At 43.7% G+C, this 19,574-nt stretch overlaps 1 protein-coding gene across 1 annotated transcript in view; it reads right to left on the reverse strand.

The window, feature by feature from the left end:
- Positions 1-4,260, reverse strand: part of LOC116463991 (pulmonary surfactant-associated protein D) — a 9,415-nt gene extending 5,155 nt beyond the window's left edge. Inside the window, exon 1 of the mRNA XM_032147276.1 lies at positions 4,062-4,260. Coding sequence (XP_032003167.1) covers positions 4,062-4,260 — 199 coding nt within the window. The remainder of the gene's footprint in view (positions 1-4,061) is intronic.
- Between the last annotated feature and the right edge of the window lie 15,314 nt (positions 4,261-19,574).

Raw genomic sequence — 19,574 nt, forward strand, 5'->3', positions numbered from 1 at the left:
GCGCCCGCCACCACGCCCGGCTAATTTTTTGTATTTTTAGTAGAGACGGGGTTTCACTGTGGTCTCGATCTCCTGACCTCGTGATCCGCCTGCCTCAGCCTCCCAGGGAAGTGCTGGGATTACAAGCGTGAGCCACTGTGCCCGGCCAGCCCCCAGCATTCTTTCAGGATTCTGCAGAGCATGAGACTTCCACTGTCACACACCCGGGTCCAGCGGTGATCCAGGAAATGGGTATCAACATCCCCATTTTATAGATGAGGAAGAAGCCTTCCAGAGCTGGAGGTGGATTAAAGCCAAGACCTGTCTGACCTTCTATGCGGTGCTCCTTCCCCTGCCCCAAGGCCACTGTATTGATGGCAGGTAATCTGTCAGCTCTTACCAGTGATCGTGGACTTCTTGCATTCCATATATATATATATATATATATATATGTGTGTGTGTATATATATATATACACACATACATATATACATATATACATATATACATATAGGTATATATACATATATACATATATATACCTATATGTATACGTATATATACATACAGGTATATATACGTATATATACCTATATGTATACGTATATATACATATATATACGTATATACATATGTATATATATACGTATATACGTATATATCTACGTATATACATATATATAGTAGATATATACATATATATACACACATATGTATATACGTATATATATATACGTATATATATATGTAAGGGAATCCAACCAGAAATGGCACCAGACAGGTGGTGCTAACTTGTTCATTCAGTTATTGGTCCATTTGCTCATTTATTTGTTCACTAAGAGCCATCTATGCAGCATCTACTTTATACCTAGCACTAGGCCAGATGCAAATCTCAGCTTAGCCTCAGGTCCTGCTCAGCAGGGGGTTCATAATACACTGTGAGACAAGGGAGAGGAAGGACAATGCATGAAGTGTCCCTCATCTCATCCGAGTGTCCCCACCCCAGCATTCACACACTCAGAGCTGTCTTCTTCAAAGAGAAAGTGGGATTCTAAGGACAAGGAGAATTGAGGGAGATTTGCAGAGAGGAAGTGACATTTCAGGCTTGGAAGCCATGCTCCCATGGCAGAGGAGGCCAGGCCTCCGTGCGGGCCGTGCGTGTGGTTGTGGGTAAATTTGCTGGATGGGTGGAAGAGTCTGTGCTGGCGTATCCCAGCAGCACCACCACCTGGAAACATCTGAATTCCATGCCCAGTGGAATTCCGTGCCCTGGGTCCGGCTGCCCAGGTTGCTTTCCCACGAGTACTAAGTGGCTAAGACCAGAGCCCAGTGCTCCTGCCTTCCAGCCTGTCTGCCTGTCCGACTGGTTACAGTCCTTATTAGGGATGAAACGGAAGCACAGAGGGTGATAGGATGGGCCCTACCTCTGACACTCAACAGCACATTGTGCTCAAGGCAGGATGTCCTGACCCCACGTGGAGCCTCGCTTGGGCTTCACCCTGGCCAAGCCAGCAGCAGGAAGATGGACCAAGAGAAAAACATCACTCTCCAGAAGGGAGCGTTAGAGCCTGCTTGTTCTTGGTACACCAACTATGGAGGCCATGAGAGCACCGGGGTGGAGGAGGGGCACCTCTCCAAACGCTGCACCCATGCCTTTCAAAACACTCACTGTGTATCCTAGTGTCCCCAGAGACCTAGACCTGCACCCGAGTGCCACCTGAAGTGGAGCTTTATGGCCCAGCCTTTTGGCTGTTTTGACTCCGAAAATTCCTCCACCCCTTCCATCTTCCATTCACTCATTCCATAAATATATCTGGAGCCTCTAATACATGCCAGGCACTGTCCCAAATACTGGGGATAAACAGCCCTTCTCTGGGGAAGTTCAACTCTATCTCATAGAAACAGATAATAAAACATTAAAAATGTACAACATATGGTATGTTAGATATAATGCCACAGGGAAAAGTAAAGCATAGGGTGTGTTGGGGGTAGGGTCTGTTTTCGGTAGGGTGGTCAGGGAGCACCTCACTGAGAAGGTGATCCAGGAATAAAGCCCTGAAGGAGGTGAAGTGTGAGCTGCAGGGACAGCTATGAGAAGAGCAAATGGCAAGCCCCTAGGGAGACAGGAGGCTGAGCGTGGCCGGGGGCCAGAAAGAAGCTATGTGGTTGGGGCGAGTAGGGGTGGTGGCACCGAAGTCAGAGGAGCAGCAGGGGTACAGGGGTACAGGGTGGTCCTGCCGGGACTCATGGGCTGCTGTAAGGTATGTGATTTGTCCAAGGGAGATGAGCATCCTTGGAGGGACTCCCCCACGGAATATTGCTGAGCAGGAATGCTGGAGGTGCTGAGGAATAAGGAATTGTTCTCCCCAAAGGCAAGATCTGGGTCATATTTACCCTCCATGATACGTCGGGGGTGTCACCAGAGTGACTCAAGCTCCACCCTCCACCCCTACTCAAAGATCTCTTCTTTCAAGCCCCAATTTTCCTCATAGCAGATTCTGGGAACCACATGCTTCCAACTCTGCAGGGGTGGTTGTCATGAGCTCAGACTTTGGCCCCACACAGACCTATTCTGGGTGGATTCTGAGGATGCTGAGGATTCTGAGGGAACCCAGCCCTCAGATCTGTAACAGTGGAGTGACTGGAGAGACTGCAATTGAGAAGCCAGAGCGGAGCCTCATCCTGCAGCCCCACTGTGTTCTGTCCTCTATCCAAGTACTGACCCAAAGCCAGGCCTGGAATGTGCACGGGTTGAGGCACATATGTGGGGAAGGGAGGCCTTGACCATGCTTCAGGCGGCAAGCTCCCAGGTCCATTGTGGGAAAGATCCCTGAGATTCAAATCCGGGGCCCCACTGGAGGCCAGACTGAGTTGAGAATCTCTGAGAAAGAGCTGCCAAGGTGAACCCCACCCCCATTCTGAGATCCCCTCTGGGCAGCCCTCCCCAAGCCCCATCCCATTCACATTGGGAGCCACTTTCTGTCTGTAAGGGACAGGCAGATGCTCACTTGCCCCTTACCCCACAAAGCCTGGGGATGTTGCTTCATCTTTCCGGAAAGTTAAAGACTGTATCTGATCCCTTTGAAGCCCTGCCCACTATCATAGAGGTCCCTTGGTTCATGCTGCTGGCTCATGGAATTCTCCTTTCTTGTCAGTAAGACCTAGATCCTTCCCTGCAAGCGGGGAGCAGTATTTCCAAGGACAATTCCCTTACTCATCAGTACCTCTGCTAAGCTCAAGATAATTCACCTATTTGGTACAGCAGAAAATGCAACTTTATCCCAAAGACTCAAGAAAAAATAAAGCCTTTGGCTCAGTTATTCACCACTGGGTGGTAGATATCATTCCCATTACCAGATAAAAAAACAGACTCAGTGACACTGAGGGGCTCGCCCAGTGTGGAGATGGAGCCAGCAGTAAAGCCCAGGCCAGTCTGATGCAGAGCCTTCGTCCTTTCCACCTCCAGAATCATTGTTACTTAGCTTCTCTGCATCATCATTTTCTTACCTGTTGAAGGAGATTAATATGTCCCCCGTAAGACTCTTGGGAGGATTAAATGAACTACTCAAGTGAATGCCCAAGCACAGGGGTGGACAAAGAAATATGAGTGCCTTTTCTCTCCCTGTAATGTATTAGAGCAAATCTTCTTGATTAGACTTGAGAATGGAGCCATGGAGCCCCATTTTTTCCCACCCTTCATGCAGTGGTGTTTAATTAAATATTTAAGATATTTAATGCCCTGCACAGGCATCATTTAATTGGAATGAACAACTGCTAACTGCTGGCACAGGGCTCTAGAAGGCCCCAAATATCAGTAATTTACCACTGTTTGCTTGCTCTTAGGATGGGAAGGATCTGGGGATCCTAGGGGAGGAGCTAGGACAGTTGGGTGCTGGATGAGGCACATGGGGGCTCAGCACAGCCACTCGTTTGCCAGCTGGTGGAGCAGTGTGGAACTCGCCTTCTTGGGAGGAAGAAACACATCTCCAGACTTCCGTAACAAAGTACCCAGAGTTGCTGGGCTAGTTACAATTCCAATGACCATTCCTCCCCAGCAGGATAAGCCCAGGGCCTCACCCTACCTGGGTCCCCCTTCTCGCCCCGAGGGCCCTCTCTCCCATCCCGTCCATCACGACCAGGCAGGCCACTCTCTGCTGAGCTACACATGACCAGGGTGCAAGCACTGGGCGCTGTTCTTTGGGAGTAGGTCTTCATTTCTGCTTCCAAGTAGCCCAGGGGCTGTGTGAGCAGGACCAGTGCAGAGAGGAGGAAGAGCAGCATGGCCTGGAGAGGTGAACAGAAAGAGAAAAGACATGCTTATGCTTCATGGACATGGTTTAGGGCTTGGCTCAGCTTCTGGAGGTGACGGAAGCCCCCATTCCCAACTTCTCTCCTCTGCTATGGGGCCTAGAGCAGCAGGAATCCAAAAGCAGTTTAAGGACAAGGTGGGCACATGGTCTGGATGGAGGGCATGAGTTACCCAGCTGGAACTCTGACATAGGTTGACAGCAGCATCCCCCATTTCCAGGTGCTCATGTCTTCCCTTCTTGTGCCTTCCCTTGGGCACTAAGTTTGGTATAGTGGCTAGGATGTAGCATTCCTCACTGGGGCCATCTGTCACATCAAGAAGGGTTCATTGAGTGCCTCTGGGCAGGACACCCCCCACCACTCCCTAGACCGTCTCCCTGTCTGTGCCACTGAGGCAACTGGCTTAGCTCAGACAAGGCAAGCCTGTTTCTTCTCTCTTGCTGTCTTGCATGGACTAGCACTGGTGCCGACAGTGCTGGTCTGAAAATGCAGCCAGAGTCCTGAATGCTTAGTGATGTCCTTCCTGAGCGCAGGCTGGGAGTGTGGTGCACATTCGCCTGGCAATTTGCCATTCCTGAAGCAGGCACTGTCTCTAGAGAAAAGTCCCAGAGGGAACCCAGGTGAAAGTTTTCAGAGACACTAAACTAGCAGTAGGAGAAATCCTGAGACACCTGGAGTTCTTCTAAGACCTGAGAGGGTTTGGAAAAGAAGTATGTGGAGTCCGGGCATGGTCGCTCATGCCTGTAATCCCAGCACTTTGGGAGGCTGAGGCGGGCAGATCACTTGAAGTCAGGAGTTTGAGACCAGCCTGGCCAACTTGGCAAAATCCCATCTCTACTAAAAATATAAAAAATTAGCCGGATGTGGTGGTGTGTGCTGTAATCCCAGCTACTTGGGAGGCTGAGGCAGGAGAATCTCTTGAACCTGGGAGGTGGAGGGTGCAGTAAGCCGAGATCGTGCCACTGCACTCCAGCCTGGGCAAGAGAGTGAGACTCCATCTCAGAAAAAAAAAAGAAGTCTTATATGGAAAGAGGACATGCCAGATAGGCTCAGTCAGGCAGAAAGCTAGTGTTGTGGGTAAGCAAGAGCAACTGCCCAACAGGGAACCCATTTACTATCTAAGATGGTCAGGAACTGAGATCAGGATAAGAGCAGGACCTGGGACATTCCCTGTTTTGGGTATCTTTTCTCTCAATGAGAAACCGTAAAGTTATGAGAGTGAAAAGAGCTGATCAGATTCGCAGAGGCTGGGAAAAAAGCCAGAGGGACTTGTGCAAAGAAAGGGGTCACCAGGCCAACTGGGGTGGTGGCAAGTGGGGGGCTTCCTGCCCAGAGGAGTGCTTTCTTCTTTGACTGCTGGTGATTCTGGGCTGTGGATGACCCCTATTTCTCACTAGCCTCTTTCAATTTTGAAATCACCACTTCCTTGGGTATCCTGGTAGTCTCTAGAAACACCTGGGTGAGCTCACTGCCAGCAGCAGCTACCTTGTTACACCTGTTCTGGCAGAGGCTCAATCATGAGCAGCAAGGGCTAGACCCAGGACAGAGCAAGGGCATTGTTCTGTGCCCTGCAGCTGCCTCACCCCTCAGGCCCTGTGTCTGGTTCTGGGGAAGAATGAAAGGCAATAGGCATTCTGTCTACAGGCTCAAGATGGCACAGAAGGCACCAGCAGCCACTGTGGCTTGAAGGACCCTTGGAGAGGGCAGACCTGGGTTTTCAGGCCCAGGATTCAGATGAGGCATCTTGGCTGGGGCAGCAGATGGAGTGGGCAGAGTCGTGGTCCCCCTCAACCCCTGCAGTGCCCAGTTTATGCTAAGCTTTCAGAGTACAATTTCATTGAAAAGGCCATCTCCTCTGAACATGGATTGGAAAATCAGAGACCTACTCCAGTAAGTATATTTTTTAAAGTAAAGACCTGAAGCTATGAGAAAAACAGGCTTGCCCTGCTTTTCCACAGGCTGTTGGCACCAGGATGGGTTTAGAACCCCGGCCTGTGAGTGCCTGGGTTTGTCTCCCTTCCACTGTCCTTTCTGAAGAAATCAGTGCAGAAAAGAGCCTAGAGATAAATTAGAATTGCATTTTTCCACCTGAAGCTTCCACACTGTGGCATCCCAGGTCTAGATAGTGTCACACCCACTCTTACACCCTGTGCACCCCCAGCTCAGAAAGCAAATCCTCCCTGGGCTGAGGCCACTGAATAAGGGGCAGAAGAGCACCATAAGACCTCCTGTGCTCCCCACCTCCTGCGCCCATGCCTCCTAGACCAGAACAGCTACACAGACCCTCCACACCAATAGGTTGAACTGCCCAGGTCGGCAGAGGGATATTTACAGGATGTGGAGAAAATAAAAAGAAGGCAAGAACAGAGACACTTACAGGTTTCTTCTTGTTAGGCCCCAGGAGCTCCAAGCAAACTAGCCTTTGCTTGGCAGGCACTCACTATTTATGCCTGCCCTGTACCCTGAGCTGCCCAGCCCCAAAAACTCCCTTCAAGAAGTGGGGCAATTTTCTTCTTTATTGACTCACTCACTCTTATTCCCACCTGCGTTCTGGAAACCTGCCACTGATATTCACAACACTGTGCACATCCACCACTATAGTTTGCAGAACACTATCAGGCCTTGATCTCATCTGCACCTTTCTCACTGCAGCTCTGTGAGTTAAGTGGCATCATCAGTGTCTGTATTTTATAGATGTCTAGAAATCAGGAGTCCAGAGACCAGCAAGTTGCACAATGACCTACAGCGATTGCAAAAGGAACTCACAACTGCAGATCTTAAGGGCCAAGACCTGCTGTGTCCACTTCTCCTCTTCCTTTATCTCAACAGCACTGCCTAGATATTGGGAAAGAGCTGAGAGCTGCTTGGAATACCTGGGCAGGGCTGGGGCAGGTAGAGTGGCTGCGGAGGCAACAGCATGTGGGGGCAGCAGCTAGGGAGCTGCCACCTGGAAAAAGTTGTTCTTTTGCATGCTGCTCTAGGCCTCAGAGAGCCCCTGCCTCGCTTGTCTTTTGTGGGATGGATTTCCCTTAGCAGACCTCTGTCTTGCCTTGTTCAGGCTTATTCTCCCTGCCATCTTAGCTGGTGTTTGTCTTGTGCACTGTTCTCGTGACTAGTTAGGACCCCCGAGGTGATGCTACTTTCATCCAATCTTTTAGTCTGTATCTATTTTTTTTTTTTTTTTGAGACAGTCTCACTGTCACCCAGGCTAGAGTGCCATAATGCATTTATAGCTCACTGCAGCCTCAGACTCCTGGGCTCAAGTGATTGTCCTGCCTCAGCCTCCTAAGTAGCTAGGACTACAGGTGAGCATGATCATACCTGGCTAATTTTTCTTTTTAATTTTTTACAGAGATGGGGTCTCACTATGTTGCCCATGCTGGTCTCAAACTCCTGGTCTGAAGCAATTCTCCTGCCTCAGCCTACCGAAGTTCTGAGATTACAAGTGTAAGCCATCACACCCAGCACCAATCTGAATCTTTTAAGTGGAACATTTACTCCATTTATTATCAAGGTTAATATTGTTATGTGATGTTTTGTTCCTGTCATGATAATTGTTACCCAGTTGCTTTTTAGTCTCAATTATATAATTGCTTTATATAATCTGTGAGTTTTTCACTTTAATGTGCTTTTATGATGAGGAGTATTGTCCATTCATTTCCATGTTTAGAACTTTAAGCATTTCTTGTAGTGCTGGTCTAGTGGTGACAAATTCTCTTTGCATTTGTTTGTATGGCAAAAACTTTATTTCTCCTTCATTTATGCAGCTTAGTTTAGCAGGATACAAAATTCTTGGCTTGCAGGATTTTTGTTTAAGAAGATTAAACATTAAGACCCCAATCTCTTCTGGCTTGTAAGGTTTCCGCTAAGAAGTCTGTTGTTAATCTGTTGGGTTTTCCTTTATAGATTAGACATTTCTCTCTTGCTGCTTTTAGAATGTTTTCCTTCATATTGACTTTGGATAGTCTGATGACGATATGCCTTTATGAGGTTTCTCTTGTAAGGCATCTTCCAGGTGTTCTCTGAGCATCTCCTATCTGGATGTCTAATTCTCTAGCAAGACCAGGGAAGTTTTCCTGAATTATTCCCTCAAATAGGTTTTCCAAGCTTTTAATTTTTTTTCTTCTCCCTCAGGAATGTCTATATATTGTATATTTGGTAACTGTATATAATTCTATATTTTTCAAAGTCTTTGTTCATTTTTAAAAATTTATTTTTTCTTTATTTCTGTCTGACTAGGTTAATTCAAATGACTGGCCTTCAGGCTCTGAAATTATTTCTTCTGCTTGGTCTAGTCTTTTGTTAAAAGTTTCAACTATGTTTTATAGTTCCTTCAATAAATTTTCATTTCTAGAGGTTCTATTTGGTTTTGGTTTTTTAATCTCTATCTCTTTAGTAAATTTTTCATTAATATCCTGAATTATTTTTCTGATTTCCTTATGTTAGTTTTCAACTTTCTCTTGTATCTCATTGAGCTTCCTTACAATTCATATCTTAAATTCTTTATTTGTTATTTCAAAATTTTTTTATTGGTTAGAATCCATTGCTAGGGAGCTGGTGTGATCCTTTGGGAATGTCAAAATACTGGTTTTTCATAGTTCCAGAGTGCTTATGCCAATTTCTTCTCATCTAGAGAAGCCATTACTTCTTACTTTTGAACTTACTCTCATTTGAATGGGATTTTTTCCCCCTTTGAAGGTGTGACTCTATGTTGTGTATGATCATTTGGCTTCAATGTTGGGTGCCTTCCATGGGTCATAGCTCTGTATGAGTTCCTTGGTCATAGATAGCTTTTGTGTGGTGGCTTTATTATGCTGTATAGATAGCTTTTGTGTGGTGGCTTTATTATGCTGATTGTAGTAGCAATGTATTGGGCATATGAGCAGGAATACTACCTTCTGAGGGGCTGGGAATGTGGAAGTCTCCGGAAGTTTATCTCATTCCCTAGCACTATACCCTCTGTCAGCCTGTTTTTTATTTGGTTGTGCAATTCAATCTGCATCCCAATAAAAGCTGGCTGTGGCAGAAGCTGATTGGTACTTGGTCTTTGTTTTCTGGGAGGGGATCTCTGTTGTCGCAGGCAGTTGGCTGGTCTGTGGATGGCCTGATTCCCTGAAGGGAACACAAAGCTTTGGAGGGGGACACAAAACTGAGTGGCACTAAACGACCAAGCTCACCCTGGGAATCCCCAATTATAAGCGGAAGCACCTGCCTTGATGGGAGTGGAAATGGGAGCTCATGGTGAAATGCACTGATGTCTCCACCAGAGTGGGAAGGAGTATACCAGCTCCACATCCTGGTCTGGCAGGAAGGCAATCCACTTTCCTAAAACACCCTTGTCCCGGAGCTTATGACCTTCAGTTCAGATAAACATTGTCCTTCATCTCCAGGCTGCAGTGCGATGGAGGTCTGCAGAAAACACCTATCCTGTGGCTACCACCAAAATGGCCTTGGGATAGAACCTCTTCCCTCAGCAGCTCTGATACTCATCTGCGTTCTGCTATGGGAATGCTGCTGCTCCATATGGGGAGGAGGATAAACTCTGCCCTTTGTGCAAGGCTCGGCCAGCAGGCATCCCATCAATGGGAGTGCAGCTGCCCCCAGGAGCCCTCAAAAGCCATCCCCAGGTGCACTTGTGCCAGCTCCCAGTAGGGACAGCCAAGGGTCTATCTGGAGCAGTGGGTGAGGGGGTAGGAGAAGACTCCCTTTCCATGTTTATTCCCAGGCACCAGTGTCACCTGCCTACTGGTGCGGAACTACATTCCTCCCCTTCAGACCCCAGCACCATGCCTGTGTCTCTGCTGGGAGGGGCACAGCCAGCCTTGCACTTCTTGCAAGGTAGACCTAGTGGTGACAAACTCCCTCAGTATGTGTTTGTCTGGGATGGTTTTTATCTTTCCTTCACTAATAAAAGACACTTTGCTGGGTACAGAATTCTTGATTGACAGGTGGGTTTTTTTTTCTTTTAGTACTTTGAATATATCATTTCATTCTCTCCTGGTCTGCAGGTTTCCACTGAGAAATCTTGTGATAGTCTTTTGGAGGTTCCCTTTTATGTGACAAGTCAGTTTTCTCCTGCTGCTTTCAATTTTTTTTTTCTTTGTATTTGACTTTGGACAAACTAATTATAATGTGTTCAGTATAGACCTCTTTGGGTTTGTCCTATTTGGGAAATTTTGGGCTTCATGAATCTAGATATCTATTTCCTTCCCTAAATTTGGTAAGTTTAAAGTTACTATTTCTTTAAATTTAAATTCTTTTCTCTCTCTTCTACTTCTGTGACACCCATATTACATAGAAAGGTTTGCTTCATGGTGTCCCATAAGTCCCATAGTCTTTCTTTACTCTTTTTTATTCTTTTTTTCTTTTTGTTCCTCTGATTGGATAATTTCAAATGATCTGTCTATGAATTTGCTAATTCTTTCTTCCACTTGATTGAATCTCCTGTTGAAGTGCTCTATTCAATTTTCAATTCAGTCCTTGAAGTCTTCAGTTCCGGATTTTTGTGGGTTTTTTTTTTATAGTTTTTATTTCTTTGTTAAACTTCTAATTTTGTTTATGTATTGTTTTCCTGATATTTTTTCATTGCCTTTCTGTGTTCTCTTGTATCTTGTTGAGCTTCTTTAAGATGATTATCTGAAATTATCTGTCGAGCAGTTTGTGGATCTTCATTTCTTTTGGTTTGGTTACTGGAGCTTTATTAGATTTATTTCATGGTGTCATGTTTGCCTGATTCTTTATGATCCTTGTATGCTTGCATTGGTGAGTCTGCATTTGTAGAAGCAGCCAGATCAGAGATTCTGGGTGGGTTGGCTGAGAGGGTCAGCAGACAACCAGCTGTTGGTGACCACAGGTGGGCCTATTGCTGAAATCTGTGGGTAGGTTTGCTGCTGTGATCCATGTGTGTCCTTGCTGCAGTTGTCCACACATGGGAGGACCTGCTGCTGGGGTACACATTTGAGCAGGCCTATTGCCATTGTCTGCAGGTGGGGTCTGCCTGCTGTCAGTATCTGCAGGTATATTTGGCTAATGGTTGTAGTGGTGGGGGGCGGGGGGCGGCGGTGCTGCAGTAGGGGTCTGCAGGTAGGCAGGTTTCCTTGGAGTTTGTGGGTGGAGAGGATCACCACCAGGTCCACTAGTGTGCATGGTCACTGCTAGTTTGCAGGAGGTGGAGCTGCTTTGAGTTCTGTTGATTAGCCTTCTACTGGGGCCTTGGATGGACAAGCCTGTTACTAAGGGAATACGATTTCCTTCTCAATGAGGCTTTTTGCAGTCTTAAGTCCCCCAAGTGTTGGAAGAAAAGCTGAGTGTCGGGAGAGAAGCCAAGTCAGGGCTTGGAACAAGTCCACAGTCCACAGTCTAAAACCCCTCATGGCCTTGGGAATGTATCCAGACTTGCTGGCTCCTTGCTTCTAGCACTCGCATTATCTCAAGTAGCCATATGTTTCAAAGAAAATGCTAAACTGTCACAGCTATAGCTCATTCACTTGATACACCACTTCCTTTCGACCCCCACATCCTCACCACCTGTTTCTTTGTTTGATCACCAATTAATAGCTTGGGCCTCCAGAGCTCCGGGCCTTCGCAGCCTCCATACTAGCATTGGCCCCCTGGTGCCACTTTCTCAACTTGTCTTTTCTCATTCCTTTGACTCCGCTGGATTTTGTAGCCCCCACAGCCTGGTGTTGGGTCTGATCACCCCAACACCAAGGAGCTGGAACCTTTTACTTGGATCCCAAAGGTTTTATAAAGGCATTTTGTCCATTAATGGTTGTTAAATTGGTATTTCTGAGCAGGAAGGAAGGCTGGGGATCTTCTATGCTGCTATCTTGTTGATGTCATGAGACTATAATTATAATGTTTTGAAGAGTAAGGTTTTATCTTAAAATATTTACCACCTTGCTTTGCAACTAAGTTGCAAAGAAAGACAAATATAGGGATCCTGAAGTAAAACAAAATAAAACAAAAACCCTGCCATATCTTACGTTCTGCCAAATCTTGAAGCTTGATAGTCTAAACCTGTAATTCTCCACCCCCTCTCTCCACCACAACCTCACAGAAAAGGTAGGATTGCTTATGCTCAGGTGTTACCTGTTGATGCGATCTAATCTGTTCACTAGATTCTGCAACAATTGTCAATGGGCTGAATCCAACTCACATGCATATGCATGTTCTATGAATGTCTAACCTAATAAAAATGACAGAGTGCTTGAAACTACCTTTTTGGATGAGAATTCTAGACACTTTACCCTTTGTTTCTTTAAATATTAACACATTCAATAAAGGAAAAACACTTCACTGTGTAGCTCTATTAGTCACTAGAGAAAGGAGTGGTTAAAGAGAAACATCTCTACTACATCCTGACTGGTATTACTTCTGTCTCCTGCATCATTTGAAACTACTGAAAAAGAGCGTGTCTTTTAATCTTGCTATTGATAACTGAGTCAAAGACAAAGGCAGAAAAAGAAATATGAAGCAAATGTTGGCGGGAAGTAAAGAGACACAACCATACTAATTTCAGAAAAAACAGAATTTTCATCTAAAAGCATGATTTAAAAAATCGTTAGAGAATCCATCGATTTTATGTGAAAATGATTTATGTATTTATTGTGAAAATTTAACATTGTGAGAAAAAAAGTTTAAAATCACCAAAACTCCACCTTTCTTAGACAATCAATTTTAACATTTTGGTGATCATGTCTTTATTATTTTCTCTATGTATATGTAAATCTGTGCTCTTTGTATGTAAATATACACACAAATGAATATTTTTATATATACTTACATACAAAAATATACATTATATGATGAAAATCATGTAATGCATCCTATTTTTTTCCTTATTAATAGCTTTATAATTTTCTAAAGTTTTTAGTTCTCCTGTCTTCCTCTCCTCCATTCACCTTTCTTATGTTTTTTAACTCCACTGTCCTCCACAACCAAGTAACATTTTCCATGTGGACCTCTTTACATTCACTTGTCTATGCTTCTACAGTCATTTATCAGCATATATGCATATATTTATGCTTGTGAGTGTGTTGGGAGAGTTTCCATTTTTTAAGGATCATATTAAACTTGCTTCTATTTGTTAAATTTTTCTTTTTAACAATTGTAAAAATTTATTCAACTCCATGCATATAAATTTAACCCACTCTTTTTTAGAGCGTATAATTTTGCCTGGTATAAATTTATCAAGACCTTTTAAATGATATTTCTATTAAAGTTGGCTTTTTCAGGTTTCATAACCATGAAAAGTATTACAATAAACTTATTTGTTTCTATTCTATCTGTGTATATATCTATCTATCATTTATCTATCAATCTACCATCTGTCTACCTACCTTTCCTTATTCCTGGTGTCTTTGTTTCCATTAAAAAGATTTCCAGCTGGGCACAGTGGTTCACATCTGTAATCCTAGCATTTTGGGAGGCTGAAGTGAGAGGATCATTTGAGACCAGGAGTTTGACACAAGCCTTGGCAACATAGAGAGACCTTGTCTCGGCAAAAAATTAAAAAATTAGCTGGGCATGGTGGTACATTCCTGCAGTCCTAGCTACTTGGCAGGCTGAATCTGGGAGGCTGGAGGATCAGTTGAACCCAGGAGTTCAAGGCTGCAGTGAGCTATGACCACCACTGCACTCTAGCCTGAGTGAGAGTGAGACCATGTCTCTTTAAAAAAAAAAAAAGAAAGAAAGAAAGAAAAGAAAAAAAAAAAACTAGGAGTGAGACTCCTGGATTGGAAGGTATATGCACTTTCATTTTAATAAATATTGCCAGAGGCTTTCAAAAACCTAGTATGTTATCTGTTTCAACTAAGAATGTCAGAGTACTTATCCCTAGCATCAGTGCTAATTCTAAAGTATTGCTTTCTCATTTTTGTGAATATGATGAAAGAGGATTAAAATCTCATTGCTATTTTAGTTTGCATTTCTATGATTATTATTGAGGTTGAATATCCTGTCATGTATTTATGACCATTTGGATTTTCACTTCTCTAAAACAACATTTACATAATCTCCTTTGTCCCTGTTTCTATTTGATTATTTTCACATTTTAGGAGCTTGTTATATAGAGTGAGCTTGTGTTTAACTCCCATTTATAAATGAGAACATGTGGTATTTATTTTTCTGTTCCCATGTTAATTCACTCTAGGATAATGGCCTCCAGTTGCACCCATGTTGCTGCAAAGGACATGATTTTATTCTTTTTTATTGCTGTGTAGTATTCCATAGTGCATATGTATCCCATTTTCTTTTTTATCTGTATATCTCTAATCCACCTGGCATTCACTCGATTTCCCCATATTTTCTTCTTTCCTGTTCCTCACCCTGATCATACTTGGTTTATTGATGGCAGTTCCACCAGGCCTAGTCGCCATTCACCAGCAAAGGCAGGCTATGCTATAGTATCTTCCACACCTATCATTGAGGATACTGCTCTGCCCCCCTCCACTACCTCTCAGCAAGTCGAACTCATTGCCTTAACTCAAGCCCTCACTCTTGCAAAAGGACTACTTATCAATATTTATTCTGACTCTAAATATGCCTTCCATATCCTGCACCACCATGCTGTTATATGGGCAGAAAGAGGTTTCCTCACTACACAAGGGTCCTCTATCATTAATGCCTCTTTAATAAAAACCCTTCTAAAGGTCGCTTTACTTCCAAAGGAAACTGGAGTCATTCACTGCAAGGGCCATCAAAAGGCATCAGATCCCATTGCTCAGGGCAGCACTTATACTGATAAGGTAGCTAAAAAAGCAGCTAGCATTCCAACTTCTATCCCTCACGGCAGTTTTTCTCCTTCTCATCGGACACTCCCACCTACTCCCCCACTGAAACTTCCACCTATCAGTCTTCCCACACAAGGCAAATGGTTCTTGGACCAAGGAAAATATCTCCTTCCAGCCTCACAGGCCCATTCTATTCTGTTGTCATTTCATAACCTCTTCCTTGTAGGTTACAAGCCACTAGCCCACCTCTTAGAACCTCTTATTTCCTTTCCATCATGGAAATCTATCCTCAAAATATCACTTCTCAGTGTTCCATCTGCTATTCTACTACTCCTCGGGAATTTGTCAGGCCCCTTCCCTTCCCTACACATTAAGCTCGAGAATTTGCCCCTGCCCAGGACTGGCAAATTGGCTTTACTCACATGCCTTGAGTCAGGAAACTAAAACACCTCTTGGTCTAGGTAGACACTTTCACTAGATGGGTAGAGGCCTTTCCCACAGGGTCTGAGAAGGCCACCACAGTCATTTCTCCCCTTCTGTCAGACATAATTCCTTGGTTTGGCTTTCCCACCTCTAAACAGTCCAATAATGGACCGGCCTTTATTAGTCAAATCACCCAAGCAGTTTCTCAGGCTCTTGGTATTCAGTGGAAACTTCATATGCCTTACTGTCCTCAATCTTCAGGAAAGGTAGAATGGACTAATGGTCTTTTAAAAACACACCTCACCAAGCTCAGCCTCCAACTTAAAAAGGAGGACTCTGTCAAGAATAAAACCCAAAAGCTCACCAACCAAGTTGATCCCCCTTGGATACTCTCTAATTGGATGTCCTGGGTCCTCCCAATTCTTAGTCCTTTAATACCTGTTTTTCTCCTTCTCTTATTCGGACATTGTGTCTTCCATTTAGTTTCTCAATTCATCCAAAACCGTATCCAGGCCATCACCAATCATTCTATACGACAAATGTTTCTTCTAACAACCCCACAATATCACCCCTTACCACAAAATCTTCCTTCAGCTTAATCTCTCCCACTCTAGGTTCCCACATCGCCCCTAATCCCACTCAAAGCACCCTGAGAAACATCGCCATTATCTCTCCATACCACCCTCCAAAATTTTCACCACCCCAACACTTTACCACTATTTCATTTTATTTTTCTCATTAATATAAGAAGACAGGAATGTCAGGCCTCTGAGCCCAAGCCTGCACGTATACATCCAGATGGCCTGAAGTAACTGAAGAATCACAAAAGAAGTGAAAATGGCCTGTTCCTGCCTTAACTGATGACATTACGTTGTGAAATTCCTTCTCCTGGCTCAGAAGCTCCCCCACTGAGCACCTTGTGACCCCCACCCCTGCCTGCCAGAGAACAACCCCCTTTGACTGTAATTTTCCACTACCTACCCAAATCCTATAAAACAGCCCCACCCCATCTCCCTTTGCTGACTCTCTTTTCGGACTCAGCCCCCTGCACCCAGGTGAAATAAACAGCCTTGTTGCTCAAAAAAAAAAAAAGTTATTGATACATAATAGATGTACATATTTATGGAGTATATGTGATATCTTGACTCATGCATACAATATATAATGGTCAAGTCAGGATAATTGGGATATCCATAACCTCAAATAGTTATGATTTCTTTTTGTTGGGAATTTTTAAAAATAATTTCAACTTTTATTTTAGATTTGGGGGGTACCTGTGCAGCTTTGTTACATGGGTATATTGTATGATGCTGAGGTTTATGGTACTATTATACCCACTGCTCAGGTAGTGAGCATGGTACCCAGCAGTTTTTCAACACTTTCCCCCTCCCCAGTGTCTATTGCTGCCATCTTTATGTCCATGAGTATCCAGTGTTTACCTCCTATTTACCAGTGAGAACATGCAGTATTTGGTTTTCTTTTGCTACATTAATTCTCTTAGGATAATGGCCTCCAGTTCTATCCATGCTGCTGCAAAGGACATGATTTTATTCTTTTTTATAGCTGTGTGGTATTCCATGATGTATATATACCACATTTTCATTATCCAATCCACTGTTGATGGGCACCTAGGCTGATTTCATGTCTTTGCTATTGTGAATAGTGTTGCAATGAATATATGAATGCATGTGTCTTTTCAGTGGAATTATTTATTTTCTTTTTGATATATACCCAGTAATGAGATTACTGGGTCAAAAAGTAGTTCTAAGTTGTTTGAAAAACATCCAGACTGCTTTTCACAATGGCTGAACTAATTTACATTCCCACCAACAGTGTGTAAGCATTCCCTTTTCTCTGCAGCCTTGCCAACATCATTTTTTGTTTTGTTTTTTTTGTTTTTTGTTTTTTGTTTTATTTTTTCATGATAGTCATCCTGACTGGTGTAAGATGGTATCTCATGGTTCTTATTCGCATTTTTCTGATGATTAGTGATATTGAGCATTTTTTCATATTTTTTTTGGCCACACTTATTTTAAAAAGTGTTTGCTCATGTTCTTTGCCCACTTTTTAATGGGGCTGTTTTTTGCCTGTTAATTTAAGTTCCTTATAAATTCTGGATATTAGGCTGGGCGTGGTGGCTCATGCCTATAAATCCAGCACTTTGGGAGGCTGGGGCGGGCGGATCACCTGAGGTCAGGAGTTTGAGACCAACCTGACCAACATAGTGGAATGACACCTCTAGTAAAAAATAAAAAATAAGGGCCAGACATGGTGGCTCAAGCCTGTAATCCCAGCACTTTGGGAGGCTGAGGCATGTGGATCACGAGGTCAGGAGTTAGAGACCAGCCTGACCAACATGGTGAAACCCCGTCTCTACTAAATATACAAAAATTAGCCAGGCGTAGTAGCATGCACCTGTAGTCCCAGCTACTCGGGAGGCTGAGGCAGGAGAATTGCTTGAACTCAGGAGGCAGAGGTTGCAGTGAGCTGAGATCATGCCAGTGCACTCCAGCCTGGTAGACAGAGCAAGAGTCTGTCATAAATAAATAAATGTACCCAATGCTGTACATGCAATGATTTCCTAAAACTACCTGAAGAACAGGACATCTGGTTGACTCAATTTGTAAAAGGGACATCTAATTTACATGAGATGCCAGATATATCTGGATTGTTCTCTCCCCTGGCTGGACACTAATCCTCACCTGTAATCGCCAGTAACTTAGTCCCTACCTGTTGTTTCAAAAGCTAAAATTCACCTTTTTTGTCCAGAAAATGCAAACCTGGATACCTCCCTTCAGAGGATATAAGTAGATTTGTAGAGAAGGTTAGGAATAGAGAGGAGGTAGGCAGGGGAGATGTAGATATAACATAGATATAGACACAGGTATAATTTACATAGAACTATACATAAAAAGAGTATATATTTATACAGAGAGAGGTACATATAGACACAGGTTGAACATCCCAAATCTGAAATGCTCCAAAATTTCAAACTTTGTGGACACTGACATGATGCCCAAAGAAAATGCTCATTGGAGCATTTCAGATTTTGGATTTTCAGATTTGGGATGCTCAACCAATACAATGCAAATACTCCAAAATCTGAAAAAAAAAATTCAAAATCTGAAACACTTTTGGCCCCAATCATTTTAAATAAGTGATTCTCAACCTATACAAATATAAATGAATATATGTCAACTGACAAGCATCGGATTTGTTTTCATAACTTGGAGAACTCTTTCCACCTTTGTGTTGCAAGTATCGGAATGTGACTAGTAATACTTGGAGTTCTTATCTCTGGATAAACTTGAGAATCACTTGCGGGAACAGAAAAATCTCAGGAAACAACTTAAAACTAAAAAATAATTACATCAGACTCTCTTCAGATAGTTCTGTGTCGTAAATATCTATGTGGGCATGCGTGCACACACACGTATGTTAATCCCCTAGATGGTTAATGAATGTACAGCTCATGTTAGGAGCAACAGCTTCTGATGAGTGTACTTCGGTAATGAAGAGAGTTTGGAAAATGCTGACACTTGTGCTTCCGTGTACAAACTCTTACACATATGTACCCAGATACAACATTAAAAACGTCTACTACATGGCTGGGTGCGGTGGCTCATACCTGTAATCCCAGCACTTTGGGAGGCCAAGGTGAGTGGATCACCTGAGATCAGGAGTTTAAGACCAGCCTGGCTAACATGGTGAAATCCCATCTCTACTAAAAATACAAAAATTAGCCAGGCGTGGTGGCAGGCACCTGTAATCCCAGCTACTTGGGAGGCTGAGGCATGAGAATCGCTAGAACCCAGGAGGTGGAGGTTGCAGTGAGCCGAGATGGCACCACTGAACTCCAGCCTGAGCGACAAGAGTGAAACTCCATCTCCAAAAAAAAAAAAAAAGGCTACTACATACCTGTAAGAAGTACAAAACTGGTATGTTTGTAGACATAAGCTATGAACTAGATCTATGTTGTGCACCTAACGTCATTCCAACACCTTCAAGTGCAAATGAAGAAGATGGAAAATTACTGAAAACTTGTATAATGGGGACATAATGCAGTAACACAAGGAAGCGATAATAATTTTTTCGAATATATTTTTATTGTACAAAACTAAAGCCACATAC

Source organism: Hylobates moloch, unplaced genomic scaffold (assembly GCF_009828535.3).
Source record: "Hylobates moloch isolate HMO894 unplaced genomic scaffold, HMol_V3 SCAFFOLD_116, whole genome shotgun sequence".
NCBI lineage: Eukaryota > Metazoa > Chordata > Mammalia > Primates > Hylobatidae > Hylobates > Hylobates moloch.